The sequence below is a fragment of the Sitophilus oryzae genome, unplaced genomic scaffold (assembly GCF_002938485.1).
Source record: "Sitophilus oryzae breed Bouriz unplaced genomic scaffold, Soryzae_2.0 scaffold_577_pilon_pilon, whole genome shotgun sequence".
Classification (NCBI taxonomy): Eukaryota; Metazoa; Arthropoda; class Insecta; order Coleoptera; family Curculionidae; genus Sitophilus; species Sitophilus oryzae.
The window spans coordinates 705,705-726,502 of NW_022147170.1; the positions used below are offsets into that span (position 1 = coordinate 705,705).

Genomic DNA, 20,798 nt, shown 5'->3' on the forward strand with positions numbered 1-20,798 from the left:
TAACGACTTAATTCGCACTACGAGGCTAATTTGAACCACAGTGCATCGTATCAACGTATAACGGATGCATGAAAATCAAGCTTTATCCAACTCCTGAGAGCGATCCGAACAGTACAGCGTAATAGATTCTTAATATCAGGTGTCTTTAGATTATTTAGCATTATTCTTATTAATCATAATTACCTTTTTATTACAGTTGTTCACGTACGACTGCAAGGCCAGATATCACGGCAAAAAAGCAAACTACGAAAATGTCTACTCTGTCAAACTTTCGCCAAATGAACAGAGCGGTTTACTGAAGCTGTTTAATAAAAATATCTTTAAATATCTGAACAAGTTCATTGAAAAAACCGACAAGGAACTTATTGTAGAATCAGAAGTATCTTCTTTCGACAACGACTCTATACTTGCGCGATTGGAATTGAAGAACTACAACAGCCTAGCTTACAGTGTTGGATTCAAAAGTAAGTATAGCAACTAAAAATTAATTTAGGATTTTATTAATACATAGAATTGCTACGTATTTTTGCAATCAAAATAAGTTAATTGGATAAAGACATATTTACATATAGTTCATATCAAATAAACTTTTAGTCACGTGATTAAGCTTGACCGGCACAGCGTTGCCCACTTTTAAATGTTTTCTTTTAATCAAAATATTTTATGAAACAAAAATAAATTTAATAAAAATATATAGTTATTGCTTACATCAGCAAAGCTCACCTTCTTAACAGCACCTAAGGGACATAAAAGGCCATTACTACCGTTTTCCCGTTCAAAAATATTCTAATAAACTTGCGATGAGTTTTTTACGGATATTAAGCTCTTGTACACTTTGCACTAAAAGAGGTTCTGAAAAGAACAATATGTTCGACTGCAAAGTCTGTTAGTAAACATTTTTAAGCTTAAAGTATCCCAACAAAATTCATTTAAATAAAAAACTCGTAATATGTACAGGATAGGATAGGAAATAAATAAATAAATGTGGCAACTTGGCATTTTTTACATCTGAATTACCGCCTGAATCCCCAGCGGGAAATTTAAATTCCAGTTAGTCAGCCCGGCGCCGAATATGTTCATGGTTGGCAACAATAAATTTAAAAATCGTACCCTCGATTACGTAACTAAAAGTTTAATTGGTATCAAATATATATCTGGTTATTTTTGCATATTCTTCCTAATTCACAAGTTGTTAATTTACTTATTGACTTATTAAAATCAGAGTAATAATTCAGGTGTTCAGAAGTGATCTGAATCAAGTCCTAAAATGTAATTATGGAGAAAATGAGAGTTAAAGTTTTTTAATGTTACCAAAGAACTTAATTAAAATAAAACAAGTTGGATAAACAGAACAGGCTATAGCAGCTTAATGCGAGAAGTATGACTTGATTCATTTCTCTACTGGAAAAAACAATATTCTATAAACGGATAAAGACGATTATCTTAAAATAGTAGGAAATTGGACTTGACCATTTTAATTTTAACCACTCCAATAACCTTTCCAGAAACGCCAAACAACAAACTGACATTCAACGCCGCCCTGATCCCCGGCCAGATCGCCGACGTCCGAGCCGATGACGTCATCGACGGCAAGAAAACGCCCCTCTACTACATCACCGTGAAACTGGACGACGCCGACTTCTTAAAATCCGACCACAAACTCGACTCCAAAGCCATAGAAACCGTTTTGCAACGCGAAAAACAATTCACCGAAAACTATTTCAAGAGTATCGAAGCCCTGGTTAAAGAATGGAGCGAACAAGCTCAAAGCGAGGTCCAACTTATCGGAGAAATCCTTAAGAAAGCCCAGCCTAACTTGAACCCATTGAGGCAGTACTACACCACCGAGCTTCAAGAGTTCAAGCAAGAAATCTTGAACGACAAGAGCCTGAAAGAGTTAAGCGAAGCAGTTACTCAAGTCTTGGGAGCTTTTATTTCTGCCCTCACAGATCTGGTCGATAAACTTAGCCAGATTGCTGAAAACGCTGTTCAAGCCCTCCAAAGCACCTTTGCTGGAGTTATTGATAGCATCGAAAAACAACTGATTCCACAAATTAAGGAAGCATACTCTAAACTACTTGGTGTAGCCAAAAACGTTTTGGGAACTGTATCTGACATCGTATTTGCTGTTTTGGGTAAAATCAGTCATATAATCGAACAGTACCAGCCCGAACTTAAGTCTCTGGCTACCAGTTTCAGTAGTGTCGGTCAAGATTTGGGAAAAGTACTTCAGTCGACTTACCAGAGCTTGAGAGAATTTATCAGCAATATCAGAATTGATACAGGATTCGTTGCTGAACTGAAATCTCAGTACCAACAGGTAATTTAAGTCATATAAAGTCTGGAAAATATTTAAAAATATTTATTTCTCTTTTAGCTCATCAAAGAAGGCCTGCCAAATGCCGAGGTTATTATTAACACCATTGGAGAAGTGTTCAATACTGTGAAGGATGTAATACCGCCAGAATTCATAGTTAAGGATGAAATTGCACAGTTTTTGGACACTCTAGTTGGTTATATTGAAAAGGTAAATACATACAGTGTGTTTCATAAGAAAAGTAAAATATTGTATGAATTTTCTATAAAGTTTTTTAACCCAAACTTCGGACTAACAATACATTGTCCTGCAACAGTGCGTAGGGGCATCTGTAGGTGCAATAAAAAAGAACTTAGGGATTTTGTTTAAGTGCCAGCCTTTTTCAGGAAAACATTTTAACTTCTACATGGTGGCTCAAAAATGTGTGAGTGAATCGGGATGATTTTTTTAATGGTACACCTTGGGTTTCTCCTTAATAATTACTTTACTCAGTCCTAAGATATTATTAAATTTATTTTTTTTTATGATTTCAGAGATATAAAATAATTTATTATCGAAAAAGCCACATGTAATATAATACCACGAATATCTTCGAAATCGTTAAAAATTTAAAAGGAAAAAAATAATATACAGGGTATTCCATTAAAAAAAAGAAGAAAATTTATTTTATATTTTAGAAAGTTTGGCGTGGAATTTTGAACACCCTGTATACTTTAAAATTACGAAATTTCGGAAAGTATTAGTCAGTGAAGGTGGAAAATATTATAGTTAAGAGGTTACGAGAATTGTTGAATATTTTCAAGTTTGGGGCGACTGCAACAAAAAATAAGAAAATGGAGTTTTTATACAATTTTGCCAAGATAAGGTCTACTATAAGTAATAGCTTCATAATCTTCAGTAAATTTTGAATATTTTTTGTTACAGCCATTTACCTCTATCTACCAAAATAAAGTGGTGGGGGAAGGTTAGATCTGTTTTTATTTAAATATTAATAACTCTGGACTGGATGATCGGAATCCAACAAGCGAGAGCTCGTTTAAAAGAGCATTTCTTACTCTATTATATACCATATAAACAATAATAATAAGCTTTTGAACATAGACGCTAGGGGGCGTTGTCTTACAATTTAACAAACATTGCGCGTTTTTTCGAAAAAATTAAATGCAATAGTATATGTAATTTTAGCTGATAGTAAAGAGTAGTAAAAGTTTAAAAAGTCAGCGAAAACCGCATCTTGATATCTTCTTTCAAACCGAAGATATTAGCAAAATTATAATAAATACCAAAAAAATAAGCCTTTAATTATCTTATTTTTACAACACGGTATCAGTAGCCCTCTTGATTATGCCCATTCTAACCTAAAAGTAAGATAGAAACAGTTAGTTTATTTTAAAATCGACGATATACCAGAATATCATAATTATCAAATGTATTAACATCTAATAATTAAGATATTAATAATAGTGAACAAGAAACGATGATTCAGTGAAGTCATGGTAAGCTTTGGAAAAAAGTTGCTTTTGAAGTAATAGTATAAACGTCAAATTGTTATTAGATCAACATTTTGATAGTCTTTGATGCAGCGTTTTTATCTTTTGATTGCTTTTTCCAAATGCCAACAACTTCAACTACTTCAAATAATAAAGGCATTTTGAAAAAGCATTTAAAAGATAAAAAAAACGTTGCTAAGACTATCAAAATGTTGACCTAATAACAAGTTACTATTACGCGAAAAGGAACTATTTCCCAAAGCCTACCATGTCTTCACTGAATCATCGTTTTTTGTTCACTATTTATATATCTTAATTATTAGATATTAATACATCTGGTATTATGGTATTCTGGTATTTCGTCGATTTTAAAATAAACTAACTGTTTCTATCTTATTTTTTTGTTTGAATGGACCTAATCAAGAGGGCTACTGATACTGTATTGTAAAAATAAGATAATTAAGGACTTATTTTTTGGTATTTATTATAATTTTGCGAATATCTTTGGTTTGAAAGAAGATATCAAGATGCAGTTTTCGCTGATTTTTTAAGCTTTTTCTACTCTTTACTATCAGCTAAAATAACACATACTATCATATTTATTTTTTTTGAAAAAACGCGCTATATTTGTTAAATTGTAAGAAAGCGCCCCCTAGCGTCTACGTACAAAACCTTATTATTATTATTTTTATGGTATAATATAGAGTAAGAAACGCTCTTTTAAACGAGCCCTCGTTTGTTGGATTCTGATCATCCAGTCCGAAGTTATTACCATTTAAATAAAGATAGATCTAACCTTCCCCCACCACTTTATTTTAGCAGATAGGGGAAAATGGTTCTAAAAAAAAATCCAAAATTTACTGAAGATTATGAAGCTATTATTTATAGTATCCATTATCTAGGCAAAATTCTGTAAAAAAATCTGTTTTCTTATTTTTCATAGCAGTTGCGCCACCTAGCGGACGTTTTACAAACTTGAAAATAATTTCCAGCAATTTCTCATAGCCCTTTTAGTTATAAATATTTTTTTCCGTAAGCTCTACGGCTAATACTTCCCGAGATACAGCCGAGAGCTATTCTTAGTGGGACACCCGGTACAGATAAACTATACTAAATACTTGTATTGTTTTGATTTCAGGGCATTTCTTGTATTTTTAATATATTTTGTTTTAAAAGGCTGAAAAATATATATTTTTATTTATATATTTATTTGCTGCTTATTTTTATTTATTTATTATGCGTTATTTATGTGTTATTTTATATTATTTATCTAAACTATCTAAACAAAATTAATAATATCTTAGGATTATGTAAAGTGATTTCACACACACCTCATCACTGAGAATAGAAAAGAAGCCAAAAATGCTATACTATACAGGGTGTTCTATTTAAAAAAAGCATCCCTATCCACTCACAAATTTTTGAACCATGCAACCTGTACAAGTTAAAATATTTTTCTGAAATACATCCCAGTACATACTTCAGGTTTGTACTTAAACAAAATTCCCAATTTTTTTATTATATGAGCTACAGATGCCCGACGCGCTGTTGCAATACTTTTTATAGTTGCAATGCTATCTTTTAACCTTTCTATGACCAAAACATAATTTATTACATTTCTAGAAACTGAAAAACCAAGAAGTTAATGATGGTGAAGTATTCGACAAACTGGGCAAGATTGTGGTATCCATAATCAACAAGATAGTCAACCTGGTTTCATCAGAATGTTGCGAAGTTAGCGCTGCAAAACTAGATCATAAAAATATCATCCCACCCAGCCTAATCAGTAGTCTTCCTCGACTTGTTGCAGCTAGATTCTCCGTATTGAACTACTTGCAAAACGAGAACACGTTTGCTGAAGTCAGTAACTTAATCAGCAGCGTTTTGAGAAGCCCTACCTTATTACCGCCATTCCCATGTAAGTAATCTCGTCAACAAACAAGGTTATAATCTTATATCCTGGTTAACAGCATGCTGTAGCATTAAGTAAACAAATTTGTTGATAAAAAAAACTTTATGTTGGTAGTCATGACAAATATTGCCGATCATCACGAGTTTTTTTCTTGCAAATCTGATATGTGTAATTTTCCATTTTATTCTTCTATTAAGTCAAAGTAAAAACTAACCGCTGCAACACTACAACATATATTTGTCGGATATTTTGATGGCTATTATTGATTTTCCAATTAATAGTAATGATGTATAATTCGAACTTTTTTTTTGTTTTTGCAGTATTCGGTTTAGTGATCCAAGGACAACACATCTTCACTTTCGATGGTGAACAATACTCTATTCCCGGAACATGCAACTACTTGTTTGCCAGAGACGCTGTCAACGGTAACTTCAGCATCGCCGGTAGCTACAAGGACGGTCATCTGGCTTCCGTTACTCTTGCCGACAAAAATGACGTCATCACTCTGGTCAAGGGTGGACAAGTGAAAGTTGGAAACGGTAAGAGAATCGTAAAAAATGTCTATACCTATGTGGCGAAGACATCAACTTTTGATGTTTCTTACGTCAAAATTAACTGTACAGTGACGAGTAGCGTACACGTCAAGTCGGCCTTGGTCCAATCTATTGACATACCAAATTTAATTTAAAGCGGACGATTTTTTCTAAGCCCTATTTTTTCCTAACGGTTTTCCGTTTCTTTCTACTTTAACTCTCGCGTGTTGTGTTGCGTGTCGTGTCACGGCCTTGAATTTTTATTCCCACTGCGCGTAAAGAAGTTTAACTTCAAAAATCGAAAATAATTTTCGTGGCGTATTAAAAAAGCATCATAAAAAAGACTAAAAAAAAGATAGAGATCTGTTGTTTCTGTCAACAATCCCGTACATTTCGATCCATATGTCTTGAAATGGATGATAACTGCTACTTACATTTCACTGGTACTGGTATCTGTACTGTTATTGGTATGATAAGATTCAAACATACAGTAGATATTTCTCCGACACAAGAACGCCTCGTACGTCTGGTATCAGAATTAAATTATCAATTACCTATTTTATTAACATAAGTAATAATATCATTATTAATAACCAGCTCTGGTCTTTATGAGAGACAAATATTTGAATTATAAAATTTTGTATCTTTGAAGATGTTGTCACAAAAAATGAGCTCGCTTGTCAGCACTGACCGATGTGTCATAGGTTCACCATTACTGCTCTCTAATATCACTTTAATTCTACATAGCTCATAAACTAATATTGCAAATAACAATTTCAGCTGCGCAAGAACTACCAGTCCGTAGACCCAACCTGGCTGCCTGGAGAGACTACGAAGTTGTCACCCTCTTCTCGACCTCTGGAGCTTCCGTAGTGTGCGTTCCAGACCTCACAGGCTGTGCAGTCTCCATTTCCGGATACTACCACGGTCAAGTCAAGGGACTTCTGGGTAACGGTAACAGCGAACCCTTCGACGACTATACATTACCCAGCGGCAAGGTTGTCACGTCCGAGAGTGAATTCGTCAACAGCTACAAGTTGAATAGTGGATGTGCTGACGTCACTGTTAAGAGCGATGCCGTAAGTTAAAATTTGTTTCATATAATTTAAGAGAATAAGTCTTTATTCAGTCAAGAGATTTCTTGTTTGTTGGTGATTCTTTGGATTAGTAATTATTATTGTAGCGTTTTTTTTTTTATTAAACATTACCACTCGAACGGCAGCTTTTCGTTGGTAGAGCAGTCGTGGATAAGGCATTTCACTGGAAAGAAACTAACTAACAATAATAAATCGAAAATACAAATATTGGGCGCCAGGCATGAACAGAGAAAGAAAACACAGTTGTTTATTACTTAAAACTAGTGACTATATTCATTCACGATGTATCCTGATGGTAAATAGTATTGTACAATTTTAATAATTATTATAGTGGTTATATGTCGAGTAAAAGCTATGTATGTACATAATATTAAATATGTTCTATGAAAAGACTATGGAAAAGTACAATGCGTGTAAAGTTATAGAAAATATATGAAAGGTAGCATTACTTTATTTAATTTGTTAAATTTTATGCGGTGTTAAATCTGATATGTTGCAACCTGTAGATTCTAGAATCTATGTCTGGTTATTCATCTGTAATATAGCGCAATAATAATATCTATAGAAAGTAATACTATTACAAGACGTAATGTAATGAAACCTAAGATCTAAATCATATTGTAACTACTAAATGGACATAAATGTTCTTAATAATCTAACCACTAAACATAGTCAGTACGATATTATTTATAATGTACGTTATTATGTTAAGACTGAAAATCGACTGAAAACCAGAACCTAAATCTACACTTGGCTGTTCTTGAGGCAATCCTGTTTCAAAGAGTAGCAGCGTGAGGTGGGCTCATATCTCTATACTGTCTCTCGGCTATCCTATTAGCCAATACAACAAAAGGGACCAGAATGAGGACACCATGAATCAATACAGCCGTAACTACTGACTAGGCTTAGAAATGGGAACGAAGCAATATGGGGCTTACGCTACATCCATACTGTGGCAATATGGGGACACTACCAGTACCTTGGATATTGTCTGTAACTTGGACATCCGTCCATAAGATAATGCCCGTCCATAAGATAATGCCCGTCCATAAAACCCTCGAAATACTTCTGAGGGCTCTATAATAAACAAAGGCAATTGTCCTTTCTTCCAATACACATTCTGGAGGACACAAGCAAAGGAACGCCAACGTGCCAGCAAAATACAAATACAAGTTAAGTTGGGACATCCGTAACTCTACCCTGTAGCTTCGAAATAGCAGCTGATTCAAATTATACAGCAAGATTTAAATAATTGCAATTTCTTTAAGCAGGGCTCTGAAGGTGAGCGTAGAGCGGCAAAAACAAAAGTCCACAGCGTAGAGAGACCTTGGAGCGATGTTGACAGCGCCTCCACAAAGCAGTGAAACGATAGGAGGGTTGCTGACTAGAGAACGTAAAAATTACGCCAAGCGCGTCAAATAAATTATCCGGCCTGAACGAGAGGGAAGGACGTTATCACTCCCCTGTGATGATACGCCAGACATCATATATCATATACAAAGACATGTAACGAACTAAAAACGTTACATTATAATCAAAAAATAAATAATATTCGCAAAAACTTTACTAATTTCTAACAATCTCCAATGTGTTAAAAACGTGTACAAAAAACGGACACAGGAATTGGAAGAGTTTGCTTAGCAATTAACAGACCATGCCATAACGTGATATAATGATGCTTCCAAAACCAAAGCAGGAACAGGGATAAACTGCAAGCTGCATATCGCTTCCAAAACCAAAGCAATAACTGCTATCAGACCTCAGCATTCTTCAGGCAGATATCTACGCTATCGAAAGATGCGTACAGCTTATCACAGATAACATTCACTTATCTTAGATAGGAATTATCGGAAACAAGAAATATCCATCTTATCCGATAGTCAACCAACCTTAAGAGCGATTACCTCAAAGTCAAAGAATGTCTAGAGAAGCTAAACAAATTAGACAAAGAAAATAAAGTTCTCCTACTTTAGGTTCTAGCCCACCCAAGGATAGAAGGAAATGAAAAAGCAAAGATCTATCTAGAAAAGCAACAATCGTTCTGCTTCTCAATTGGAAACCAACTTAAAGCAGAACCTAGAGTCTGAAAGAAGTCCTCAAAAAAGCTAATACATTCGAAGAACTTACGACAGAGAAAAATCAACAAAATTTTCCTAGATTTAAGTAAAAACAATCTTCGGATTTTCACGGGGTTTTTAATAGGACACTGTCTCCTCAATGAACACGTCAGTAGATTGAAGCTAAGGAACAAATGGGGAAACACCAGAACACCTCATCACTGAGTGCGCCGAGACGACAATCATTCGTGCCATATTATAAACTTTGGTAGAACTGATATCGTAGGTGGAGTAGTAACCTCTGTAAAACAGTCTCAGATACTGGCTTTTGTCAAAGCCCTTAGACTGAATAGATCTATAAGGTCGCGGTGATTTATTCCCCACTCCCATTTAATCTACATCTAGAAATAAAATAAAATAATTATATACCTTTCCATTTCAGGTTCCTGAGAATCCAATCTGTAACAAACTCTTCAGCTGGGAATCTTCTTTGAGTCCTTGCTTCGCTTTTGTACCAGTCGAAAAGTTCAAGTTGGCTTGCGCTCGTGGTCTTGCCTCTGGAACCAAAGGAATAGAAGAATCCATTGCCAAAGCTTACGTTGCCGCTTGCCATGAAAGAAAGATACCAGTCCATGTCCCTAAAACATTATGTAAGTAAAAAAAAATTACATTACGAATATAGAAGATCGAACTTCTTCTTTTCAACTATCGAGGGCAACATATCCATATTACAGTCAGTTCCATGTTACTAATAAAGTTTTTACTTATTATATTTCATTATTTACTGCAAAATTTTCCTATTAACAATTGAAAGTTATAAACAAAGTTACTAATATAGATATGCTGGTTCCTCTATGTATATTTTTCGCATTTAAAATGAAAAAACGAAAAACTTGGGTTCATCACTTTTGAAGCATTAACAGAATTTTGCATTTTTTCTTAATCTGTGTTAAAATGATGGAATCAAAATATAATATCTAAATTTCTTTTATTTCAGTAAAATGTACGAACAGCGATAAACCCTACAGCATTGGCGAATCGTTCAGTGTCAAACTTCCCTCTAAATCTGCTGACGTCGTCATCATCTTGGACACAGATAAACAAAACGAAGTTTTGTACAAACAACTTCTGCAGCCACTCATTCAAGATGTTACTAAAGAATTCCATACCAAAGGAATAACGTAAGTATTAAGTATATTCTTTTTATATTAGTTTACTTTGAAATCTTTGCTGAAATATAATAGTTGCCGTAATAGTGTTCTCGCAAATACGCTATGATCGAAAAAATGGTGTCAGCGATGGCTATAAAATGAAGATTGCTGTCATTTTATATTTAAATGAAATGAACAAAATTTTTACAGCTTTAGTGTATATTAATAAATAATATTTTCTTGCCTTTAGCTGTGTATTTTTTCTAATTTCGAAAAATCGAGAGTAGAGAAAAATAAAAAGTAAAAAGAAAATTGTTATTATTTTTATTACAGCGATGTTGAATATCACCTGATCACTTACGGCGGTCTCAACCAATGGCCCAGTCATGTCACAGCGGGTGGAAAACTCACCTTCAAAGGAAAAGTTCCCCAGGTCAAATTCGGCGATTCTCCTAAAGACGAGCTCAGCACAGAAGAAATTAAAAACACCAAAGTCCAGTACTACGCTTCCTTGGCCAAAGAACTCCTCCACGACCTAAAATTGGCAACCGGTTTGAATCTGAAGACTCAAACCTACGATGAAGCTTATAAATATCCGTTCAGAGTTAACGCATTGAAATCGATCATCGTGGTTAACGGTCAATCTTGTGAAGTTGGCAAATTATACCCTGTAAGTATATTCACGAGGAAAGTTCCTACATTTAAAGACTAGCATTACATTTATTGAGTATATATACAGGGTGAGTTTTAAATAAGTGCAAATATTTTCAAGGCTGGTAGATATCGATAAAAGAAACATATTTTCTCTTTCCGTTTTTCTAATAAGTCCAAAATAGCCAAGATATTTTACTTTAAAAATTCCAAAAAATGGATTTTCGCGTACATTTTGAAAATCGCTGAACCTTTTCTGGGTTTTCCTTCTTGTAAATTTAATCTACTACCTATGTTGCCATATTATGAAGATATTATGTTTTTTAACTAAAAATTAAACAAAAATTAAAAAAATTCCAAATGTTCAAAAAAAATTCGCGAAAAAACCTCATAGACGTGTTTCTAGGGTCGAGATATAGCATCCCTAAAAACTCACCCTGTAGAGAATGAGTCTCTTAAATAAGTACAAATATTTACGTACCGTTTTTCTAAACATTTTTCTAAGAACGGTTTTTCAGATAAGTCCAAAATGGTCGAAATATTTTACTTTGAAAATTTAAAAAAATATATTTTTCGCTTAAATTTTGAGAACAACTAGATCTTTTCTGGGTTTTCTTTCTTGTAAATTTAGGAGGGCACCGGCCCAGCTGTTGTCCAATAAAGGCAAAAGTGTAAAATCTATTGACACACACTGCTCATTCACGCCGGTTCGAGGCCGGATGAGATCGGATATCTCGTGAGTAAGAGTTGATTTAGACACTTGCCAAGTCGGTAGGTCATTGACCATGATATGGCCGAGGATCGCGGTTCGGATTCCGCGTAAACAAAGTAGGCACCGTCCAGATTAGCCCTGGCAGCAAAAAGGAGACGTTAACTGAGATCTTTACTTTACTTTTTTCTTGTAAATTTAATGCACTGTCTATGTGTAAACTAAAACTTTTTTTCAAAAAATTCCAAATTTTTTCAAAAAATTCCTAATTTTTCCAAAAAAAAAAATTCTCGGAAAAAATCTCCAAGACGTGTCTCTGAGTCGAAATATACTACCCCTAAAAATATTTGCACTTATTTAAGACTCACCCTGCATAGTTACTCGCCAGTGAAAAGTTATTCCCTTATTTCCAGTTTTTCTGGAATGCAAAATAATGTCACTGTTAATTTATGTTCTGAAACAATATCCTTTTAGATTTATAACCTCTGAATAAAACCAATTATATGCTATTTTTCAAATAGCATACCTAAGCTCAGAAAATACCAAAATCCGTATAATTTCAAATCAAATGCAATTGTGTCGATTGAAACCTCAATCAAAACTGTCAAAAATATGCTCTGATACATAAATAATATTAGACTTTTTCCTTATATCGTATTTTTAATCAAAGATATATCGTGATAACATAATATTTTGTCTTTTATGCTTTAAATCACTTTTTTAACTGATTTATATTTTTTTCAGATTCAAAAATTAATCGCTTCCCTCTACAGTAACTCTCAAATCTCCATCAACCTGTTCAGCCCTGTCAAGACTCTCTCCGTCAAAGACCCCAAGAAGATCAAGGATATCGTTGGATTCAACGATGAATCCGTCATTACTTTGTCCCAGAGTAAAAAGGCTCCCAAAGGCAGTTCTGAACTGCACAAAGAGCTCGACTATGAGGACTACTGTCTGGAATTTGTCATTAACGTAAGTTGTTGATCATTATTTAAAGAGTACAACCAAGGACATCTCTAAGTAAAGAGGCCACACAATACTCCATTAATTGGGTTGAGGGTTGTCTTTTATATTGGGGTAGAAAAAAGACAGTAGATAACTTTTAAACACCAATATTTTTCGAAGTATTCTCCACGAAGATAACATTGGATTTTTGTATCAGTTGAAACCAGTTCTGAAAGAATTTATTCCACTAGCTTGTTGGTACCTCCAAAATTGCGTTTATTAAAGGCGCTGATTGAATCTTCTGGGGACTGGAACCTTTGTCCTTCCAGTTCATTCTTAATTTTTTCGAAAAATAAAAAATCGTTAGGATTTAGGTCGGGTCTATATGGAGGATGGTCCAACAATTCTATGTTTCCTTGCTTTAAAAACTCAATTGTTTTCGAGCTGTGTGGGAACTTACTTTGTCTTGGTCGAGGATTGTTTGTCATTAGGGGTTGGTTTTTCGAAACTCAGCAATTACTTCTGACAAACAAATTGATATGTACCAATCAGCAGTAACAGTTTTTTGATTTAGCAGAGAAATTATTGCTACATGACCGGTTTTTGAAACACTTCCAGAACTTTCGTAGATTTTCGTTCATCTCGGAGTACCCAAACAGCCGATTGATGTTTATTTTTGGGTTCATAAGAGTAAATCCAGGATTCACCGGCACTGACAGCACTATATATATTGCTTGAGTTTCCAGCGTTAAACCGATGTAGAGTTTTTGGCACCAATTGACTCTAATTGCTTTCTCTTCTTCTATCAACAGATGTGGTATCCGACGAGAAACTAATTTGTTATTTCCCAAGTAGCATTTTTGGGTACATTTTAGGTAACGTTTCTAATAATTGTGTCTGTTTCTTGACACAAAATGGAAACGGTATGCCACAAATAGGAAAGATTTTCGAAACCTATATATTTAAAAACTGCAGAACAAAATCCAAACAATAAAGTAAGATTATGTTCTGTTTCTTAAAACTTTAGATAAATTTGTGACACTAAGACACTATCTTCGTTATAGCTTATCTAGCGAAACCATATTTTAGTAAAATGTTTCGAAACAAAAAGCTATTTGTGTTACGAAACATATGTATCAAAAATGTCACGAAATTGTTTCGCAATGTCTCTCAGCAGAGATTTTGTTTTGATTTTCTATTCTAAAAATGCTACTTGGGATATTTGTCTAGTACAGCACCTCAAATAGTGCTATTTGTATTCGGCTATAAACTGCAGATCCCGAGTAATTGTGAATACTGATGGCCATACATCAAAAGTGTCTACATATGCGAGAGCAAATGCTCTGTATAGGGCAGGGCACTGAAAGATTGATAAAAATATATACTATATATTTTTAGACAATTCGCCATGTATTTTTTTTTGATTGAGGTCTTTGAAATTACCAACAATACTTCAATTTCACGATATGTGATCTGTCAATCTTCTTGGATCAACTTACGTACAGCATCGACGTTTTCTTGTGTGACTGTCATTGTTGGTGGACCTGTTCATGGATCGTCGCTAAGACAAATCCATCCACGTTTAAATTCTCCACACCAACGAGAAACTGTCGACTGTGGTGCTTGATTGCCGAAAAAAGAAACCAACTCGGCAAGGCATTCTTGTTGGGACAACTGTCTTCGAAAATTATGAATTATTGGGCAAACATTTTTTCGGCTTAAATCCATTTTCCAATTCTACTTCAAAAATTCCACGTTAACTAAAGATGACAGTTAATTATGACATTTAATATATATCGACAGGCGCCTATTATGTTTTTATATGAAAAATAGAAAAGAAAACACACACTTGTACAATATTCTAACGTATTTTTTTTAATGATTTTAGAACCGTGGTAACGTTTTCATCAACGAAAATTTCCTGAACAACAAAGGAGAACAGAAGCAGTTCCTTCACACTGCTGCCGTCAACATTGTTGATCAACTGATCAACAAAGAACAAGGCTTGGATTGCGAGTGTAAATTGGTGAACCCCTGGAACGCCGCTAACGTCTGCAAAGAATCGTTCATCAAAGACAGAGCATCGGTAAGATGAGATAACATTTTTATACTCTTATGATATATCAGGAAGTGTTTATAAAAATAACGTTTTTAAGTGAGTGTCACAAAAAAACAAGTTTTACGAATCTATTAACGTCCCTAAAGTGTATCTTTTTTGGCCGCTTTTTTACTTTACAGCCGCTTTTGCAAACAAAGTCATTATGAGGGCAGTCTACTAGACACATTTAAGTAATTTACTTATTTGAGTTATTTCCATGTCCGATATTAAGATTGTCAAATTATAAAGGCGGCCTACTAAACACACTTAATTTATTAACTTCTTTATAACCCAACCTCTGTTTATAATACTGTAAGTAATTCTGTACACATCTTTGTTACTTAATAATACGCTTTTCATTTGGTTAATAAAAATTTGAATCTAATCTTCCAGTTTCGTCTTTATTTAGAAACAAAATTGTAAAAAAATGATACCTACTTCAAAAGACACTCACTTAAAAAAAATTGTGTGCACCTCGGCCGTATGATCTTTGTTGTCCTCACCTGAAATTTGCGACCGAGGCGTAGCAAAATAAAACACTAAATCACCACAATACACCAAAACACTTTTACTTTTACACTGGACGCGCGTTTCGCTTAGCATCATCAGCAGATGATTATAAACTAAAATACAATCTACAATTGGAGCGTTTATATACTCGCTCAGTGGGCACAGAGTGGGCGTGGCAAGATCTAGCCAACCGAGTCAGAACCCACCGAGCGTTGTCTCTGTTCATACTATCTTTACATTTATTAATTCTGATGCTTTCATATGCATCTAATTGCCTGTAATTTGAGACTTGTTTAAGTAATTTTAAGTTATTAAGATCTATATAATATTCTTTATCAACAATATGTTCGGCAACGCAAGATTTATCAGCTCTACCATATCTGATCTGAGCTAAATGTTCTTTAAATCTAGTTAATATTGATCTTCTAGTTTGCCCAACATATTACTGATTACAATTTTTACAAGAAATTTCATAATTACCCGACCTTTCCAGTAGAGGTGTTTTATTCTTTGGATTATCTAATAATTGTTGTAATTTATTATTAGAACTATACACAAGTTTATAATTGACATTCTTAAAAATTCCTTTTAGACCACGGGATAACTGTCTATCAAACGGTATTGAAAAATATTTTGACGTATCTTTCTCCACTTGAAAAGTCGAATTTTCAGAAATCATTAACCTATACCTACGTTTTCTAATTATTTTATCAACTAGTGAAGGAGAATATCCATTACACTCAGTTACATTCCTAATGTAATCTCTTTCTATTTCATATCTTTCGTTGGAAAGTGGAAAACTAAGTAATCTATGAACTAAGAAATTTAAACTAGCCATTTTATGTTCAATACTATGATATGATTCATTAGGAATATATCTGCGTGTAGTGGTATTTTTCCTATAGATATCAAATTCCAGGCAATTATTAGTATTTCTAATAACTAATACATCTAGAAATGGTAATCTGTCGTTGTTCTCAATTTCATGTGTAAATTTAATGGAAGGAAAACGATTATTTAACTTAGAAATAAAATTATCTATGGTGTCTGAATGTGTGTCAAAAACAGCAAAAATATCATCCACATACCTAAACCATACTCTTGGAAAATACTTAAACTGATTCTTAGCCTCCACTTCAAAACTTGCTTCTGACTCGGTTGGCCAGATCTTGCCACGCCCACTGAGCGAGTATATAAACGCTCCAGTTGTAGATTGTATTTTAGTTTATAATCTGCTGATGATGCTAACATGGTTAGCGAAACGCGCCTCAAGTGTAAAAGAAAAAGTGTTTTGGTGTATTGTGGTGATTTAGTGTTTTACTTTGCTCTGTAACACCAAAGGTTCCAACCCTCAACTGTAATGACCGAGGCGTAGCCGAGGCCAATATTCGGCCAAAAAAGATCAACTTTACGGCCTTAGTAAACAAATAACTATTTTCAAAATTAACTGTCAAACCAAAATTAGCTACGAAATCAAAATAAACACAATAAAAGTTGATTTACTCATAATATCTTACACATTTTTTTGTTATTTTTCAGAAAAAAGTATAACCACACTAGACAAGCCGCGGAGATTGACTACCACCGCAAAACCCTATAATTCTTAGGTTAGTTTTTAAGTTTAATATTTTTTATACACAGACAAGGTATTCCTAAATTATTAACTAATATTTAAGACCAAAGCAAGTTCAATATTATAGGAATAAGAATGCAAATATAAGAATGTTTTAATATTAATTGAAGTTTTATTTAATTTTACCACATATTATAACCACATATCATTAAATTGGAGTAGTACTTTCAAATGCACATAATATAATACCATAGATTGACAAGTTCTACACTATTACCTTGTTCAGTTTTAATTTAAAAATAAATGCATTTTTTTAAATTAGTTAAAATGGGCTTGTCCAAAATTGTTCACGGCTTTTGTATTTGCCAAACGCAGACCATTAAAAATTTATTAGATTGGATTAGATTCGATTAGATTTATTTTTGAGGTGGTTATCGGCCTGTTCCACTACGACTTTTTTTCATATCTATTGTGGTCCTCTTCCGATCTCTTGGTTACATTCGCCAGTCCTATTTTTTTTCAAAAAGTCTAGCTACTTTTAGACTGAACCCCCACTATATCTCTTTGTAGGGTTTCCATAAAGGCTTTTGAAAATTCCGGACAAGTGAACTCACAAATCCCGACAAAATCCGGACGTAGAAAAAAAGAAACTATAAATTTATTTATGAACTTTTATATAGGACGCAAATAATAGCCCGGGATCAACAAAATATAAACCAGAAAAACATTCACTTTCAGGAGTGCACCAAAAGGGAAAAATTTGAGCGCCAAAGTATAGAAATGGTTACTTTCGAACATGCGTCGCGTCGGTTAAGTAGAGTTATAGCATCGTTGAGACTACAGTACGTCCACAGAGTACGTCTGTCCGTTCTGTAGCTACGGGGTATCCGTGAGAGGGGAAACGATATTCTCTCGATGTTTTTCGTAAAAAAATAGACGACGCATCCCATCAATAAAAATTCAACAAATTTGCAAGTAGCCAATAAAATGAGTGGGCAGAGCGATTTGCGGTGACGCACTCGTCAAATTGACGTATAAAATATATTGCTTTTTATTTAAATGTTTTTTGTCCGCATTCCTTTCATAGACACAGCAGATGTACTGTAAAATATTCAACAAAGTAACTGAGAAATTAATTCATGCAAGTGGTAAAATATTTTACTAAGTTAAATTGTTTTTGCGGCCAGGTTTCCCGAGCGCTTTTCCAAATCCGGGCCGGATTGCCTCGGACACTTTAAAAATCCGGACATATCCGGGCAAATCCGGACGTTTTCAATTGCCTAGTACAAAGGACCGCATATTTACTAGGCTGTTGTACTGACCTAAAATGTGTTAAGCTGTTTCTTCTTCAGATCGATAAAATCTGCACATGTTTTGGTCTGCCAATCCCCTAAGCTTTAGATGCCTAGATTAAGCTTACATTGTACCTACTTACCTACTACAGCTACATTCTTCAAATTTAGCAAGTGTATTTACCATACGGAGAGTTTTGAAAAATCTATTTACCATTTCTTGTAAAACCGTATTTTGTATAACTGCCATAGTAGCCATAGTAAAGAATTATCAAAGTGTCAATATAAACCACTATCTAAATCCAAATGACAAATAATGTTTCATGTAAACATTTATTTATCAACTGATAATAGGAATATCGCCAAGACCACCGGCAGCTACACTATTAACAAATCATGAAGGAAAATTACCAGTTGTTAAATTTATCTCAATTATTTAAGATCCTAGACATAACCTCAGACGAATTATTATATAATTATTAATAATTAAATTATTATTTAGACGACCCATGACTAAGTTTTTTTATGAATAGCCCCATTAAAATATTGCTATTGAAATTCTGAATATCAGATTTATGTAAAATAACAATGAATTGAGAATCTGCAGGGGCAATTTTCACAATAATAGTCGCCCATCATACACGCAATTAAACAAACGCGAATATCTAATCTCTCATCAGGTTATTAGAACTCACAATAATCAGGACTGCCACATATCCGATATTTCATAGTCCACTAATGCACAGATATGAATGAGAGGTAAAGACTGTAAGCTTCAATCTACTGAGGTGTTTATTGAGGGAACAGTATCCTGTTAAAACCCCGTGACCAACCGAAGACTGTTCTTACTCAAATCAAGGAAAACCTTCAATTTTTCTCGATTGTAAGTTCTGAGAAACTTCTTCGAGTGTCTTAGACCGTTGGAGGATTCCCATTCCATGTTACAAGAATCGCAAAGAGGTTTTCGCACCAACGCAACGGTGGCACCGTCGATTCCATATTTTCCATCCGCCAACTACAGGAAAAAGTAAAAGAACAGCACTCTAAACTTTATTTTGCATTCATCGATCTAACAAAAGCCTTCGACTCTGTGAACAGAGATGCACTTTGGGCAATTATGAAAAAGTTCGGAGTACCCAACAAATTTCTTACAGTGTTTAAAAGCCTCCATAACAACAACCAGTCAAGAGTGTCACATCATGGATCACTGAGCGATCCCTTCCTGATTAATACAGGAGTTAGACAGGGATGTGTCTTAGCACCTCTTCTATTCAACATATTCATGGTAGCGCTCTCCATTATAGTGGACAGCAAACTGCAGGAGAGAGGATTGGGCATTAGATACAGATATGACGGCGGTCTGTTCAACATAAAAAGACTGAGGGCAAAAACACGTACAAAATTCATCACAGAACTTCAATACGCTGATGACTGCGCTCTAGTTGCAAACACGTTACAACAATTACAAGAAATGTTAAACACATATACCTGGGCATACGAGGCTTTGGGCCTTAAGCTAAACAAAGACAAAACCAAAATCATGTGCACTCCCCCGGAAGATCATAACAATGCTGTAAAAATCGGAGGGGAACTATTGGAATATGTAGCGGAATTTAATTACATCGGCAGTTTGATTTCGGAAAAGGCCAATATCGACTCTGAAATTCAGCACAGGATTAGCAGCGCCTCAAGAGCATTCTGGAAATTAAAAGACAGGGTTTTCTTCAATCATGACTTGAGTACAAAAACGAAACTGGCAGTGTACCGAGCAATTATAATCCCCACCTTGTTATATGGGAGCAAAACCTTGATGCTATACCGCCGACACATGAAGGCATTAAACAAGTTCCAACAGAGACACCTTAGACAACTCTTTAGAATCCGATGGTTTCATCATGTCTCAAACGTATCGGTCCTTGAAAAAGCTAACTGCGGGAGTATTGAAGTCATGGTTACAAAATCCCGCTTAAGATGGGCTGGTCACGTATGCAGAATGCAAGAAAACCGCATACCAAAATCTCTGCTTTACGGTGAGCTTGTAGACGGTAAGAGGAGGCCGGGTGGACAATTCAAAAGGTACAAGGACATTTTCCACGAAAACTTAAAGGGGATTAACATGCAGAATCATTGGGAAGAAGCAGTTCACAATAGAACTCAATGGAGAAGAATTGTAAACTCAGTTAACAGCGACAACCAAAAAGTAAAGAGGCAACAAAGCAATGAGATTTTTGAATGTCCGGAGTGCGGTAGGAAAATAACATCACGTATCGGGCTTTTCAGTCACAGAAAAGCTCATGAAAGAAAACGCCTTGCGTGACCATCTTTTGATGCGTGTCGAATACTCGTCAGCGAGTAATGGCAGTATGTATATGTATGTATGTATATGTATATTCCATGTTACGGATAGAAAGGTTCTGATCCGGTTAAGTGTTCGCTCCTTTTCTAGCTAGATCGTTTGCGTTT

General features: G+C 34.6%; 1 protein-coding gene across 1 annotated transcript in view; it reads left to right on the forward strand.

The window, feature by feature from the left end:
- LOC115887546 (apolipophorins) overlaps positions 1-17,207 on the forward strand; it is a 48,903-nt gene extending 31,696 nt beyond the window's left edge. The window contains exons 16-27 of the mRNA XM_030907008.1: positions 197-464; positions 1,506-2,320; positions 2,378-2,527; positions 5,431-5,725; positions 6,040-6,258; positions 7,033-7,331; positions 9,849-10,056; positions 10,404-10,587; positions 10,891-11,227; positions 12,662-12,889; positions 14,751-14,948; positions 17,010-17,207. Coding sequence (XP_030762868.1) covers positions 197-464; positions 1,506-2,320; positions 2,378-2,527; positions 5,431-5,725; positions 6,040-6,258; positions 7,033-7,331; positions 9,849-10,056; positions 10,404-10,587; positions 10,891-11,227; positions 12,662-12,889; positions 14,751-14,948; positions 17,010-17,021 — 3,213 coding nt within the window. The 3' untranslated portion in view covers positions 17,022-17,207. The remainder of the gene's footprint in view (positions 1-196; positions 465-1,505; positions 2,321-2,377; positions 2,528-5,430; positions 5,726-6,039; positions 6,259-7,032; positions 7,332-9,848; positions 10,057-10,403; positions 10,588-10,890; positions 11,228-12,661; positions 12,890-14,750; positions 14,949-17,009) is intronic.
- Positions 17,208-20,798: the final 3,591 nt, after the last annotated feature.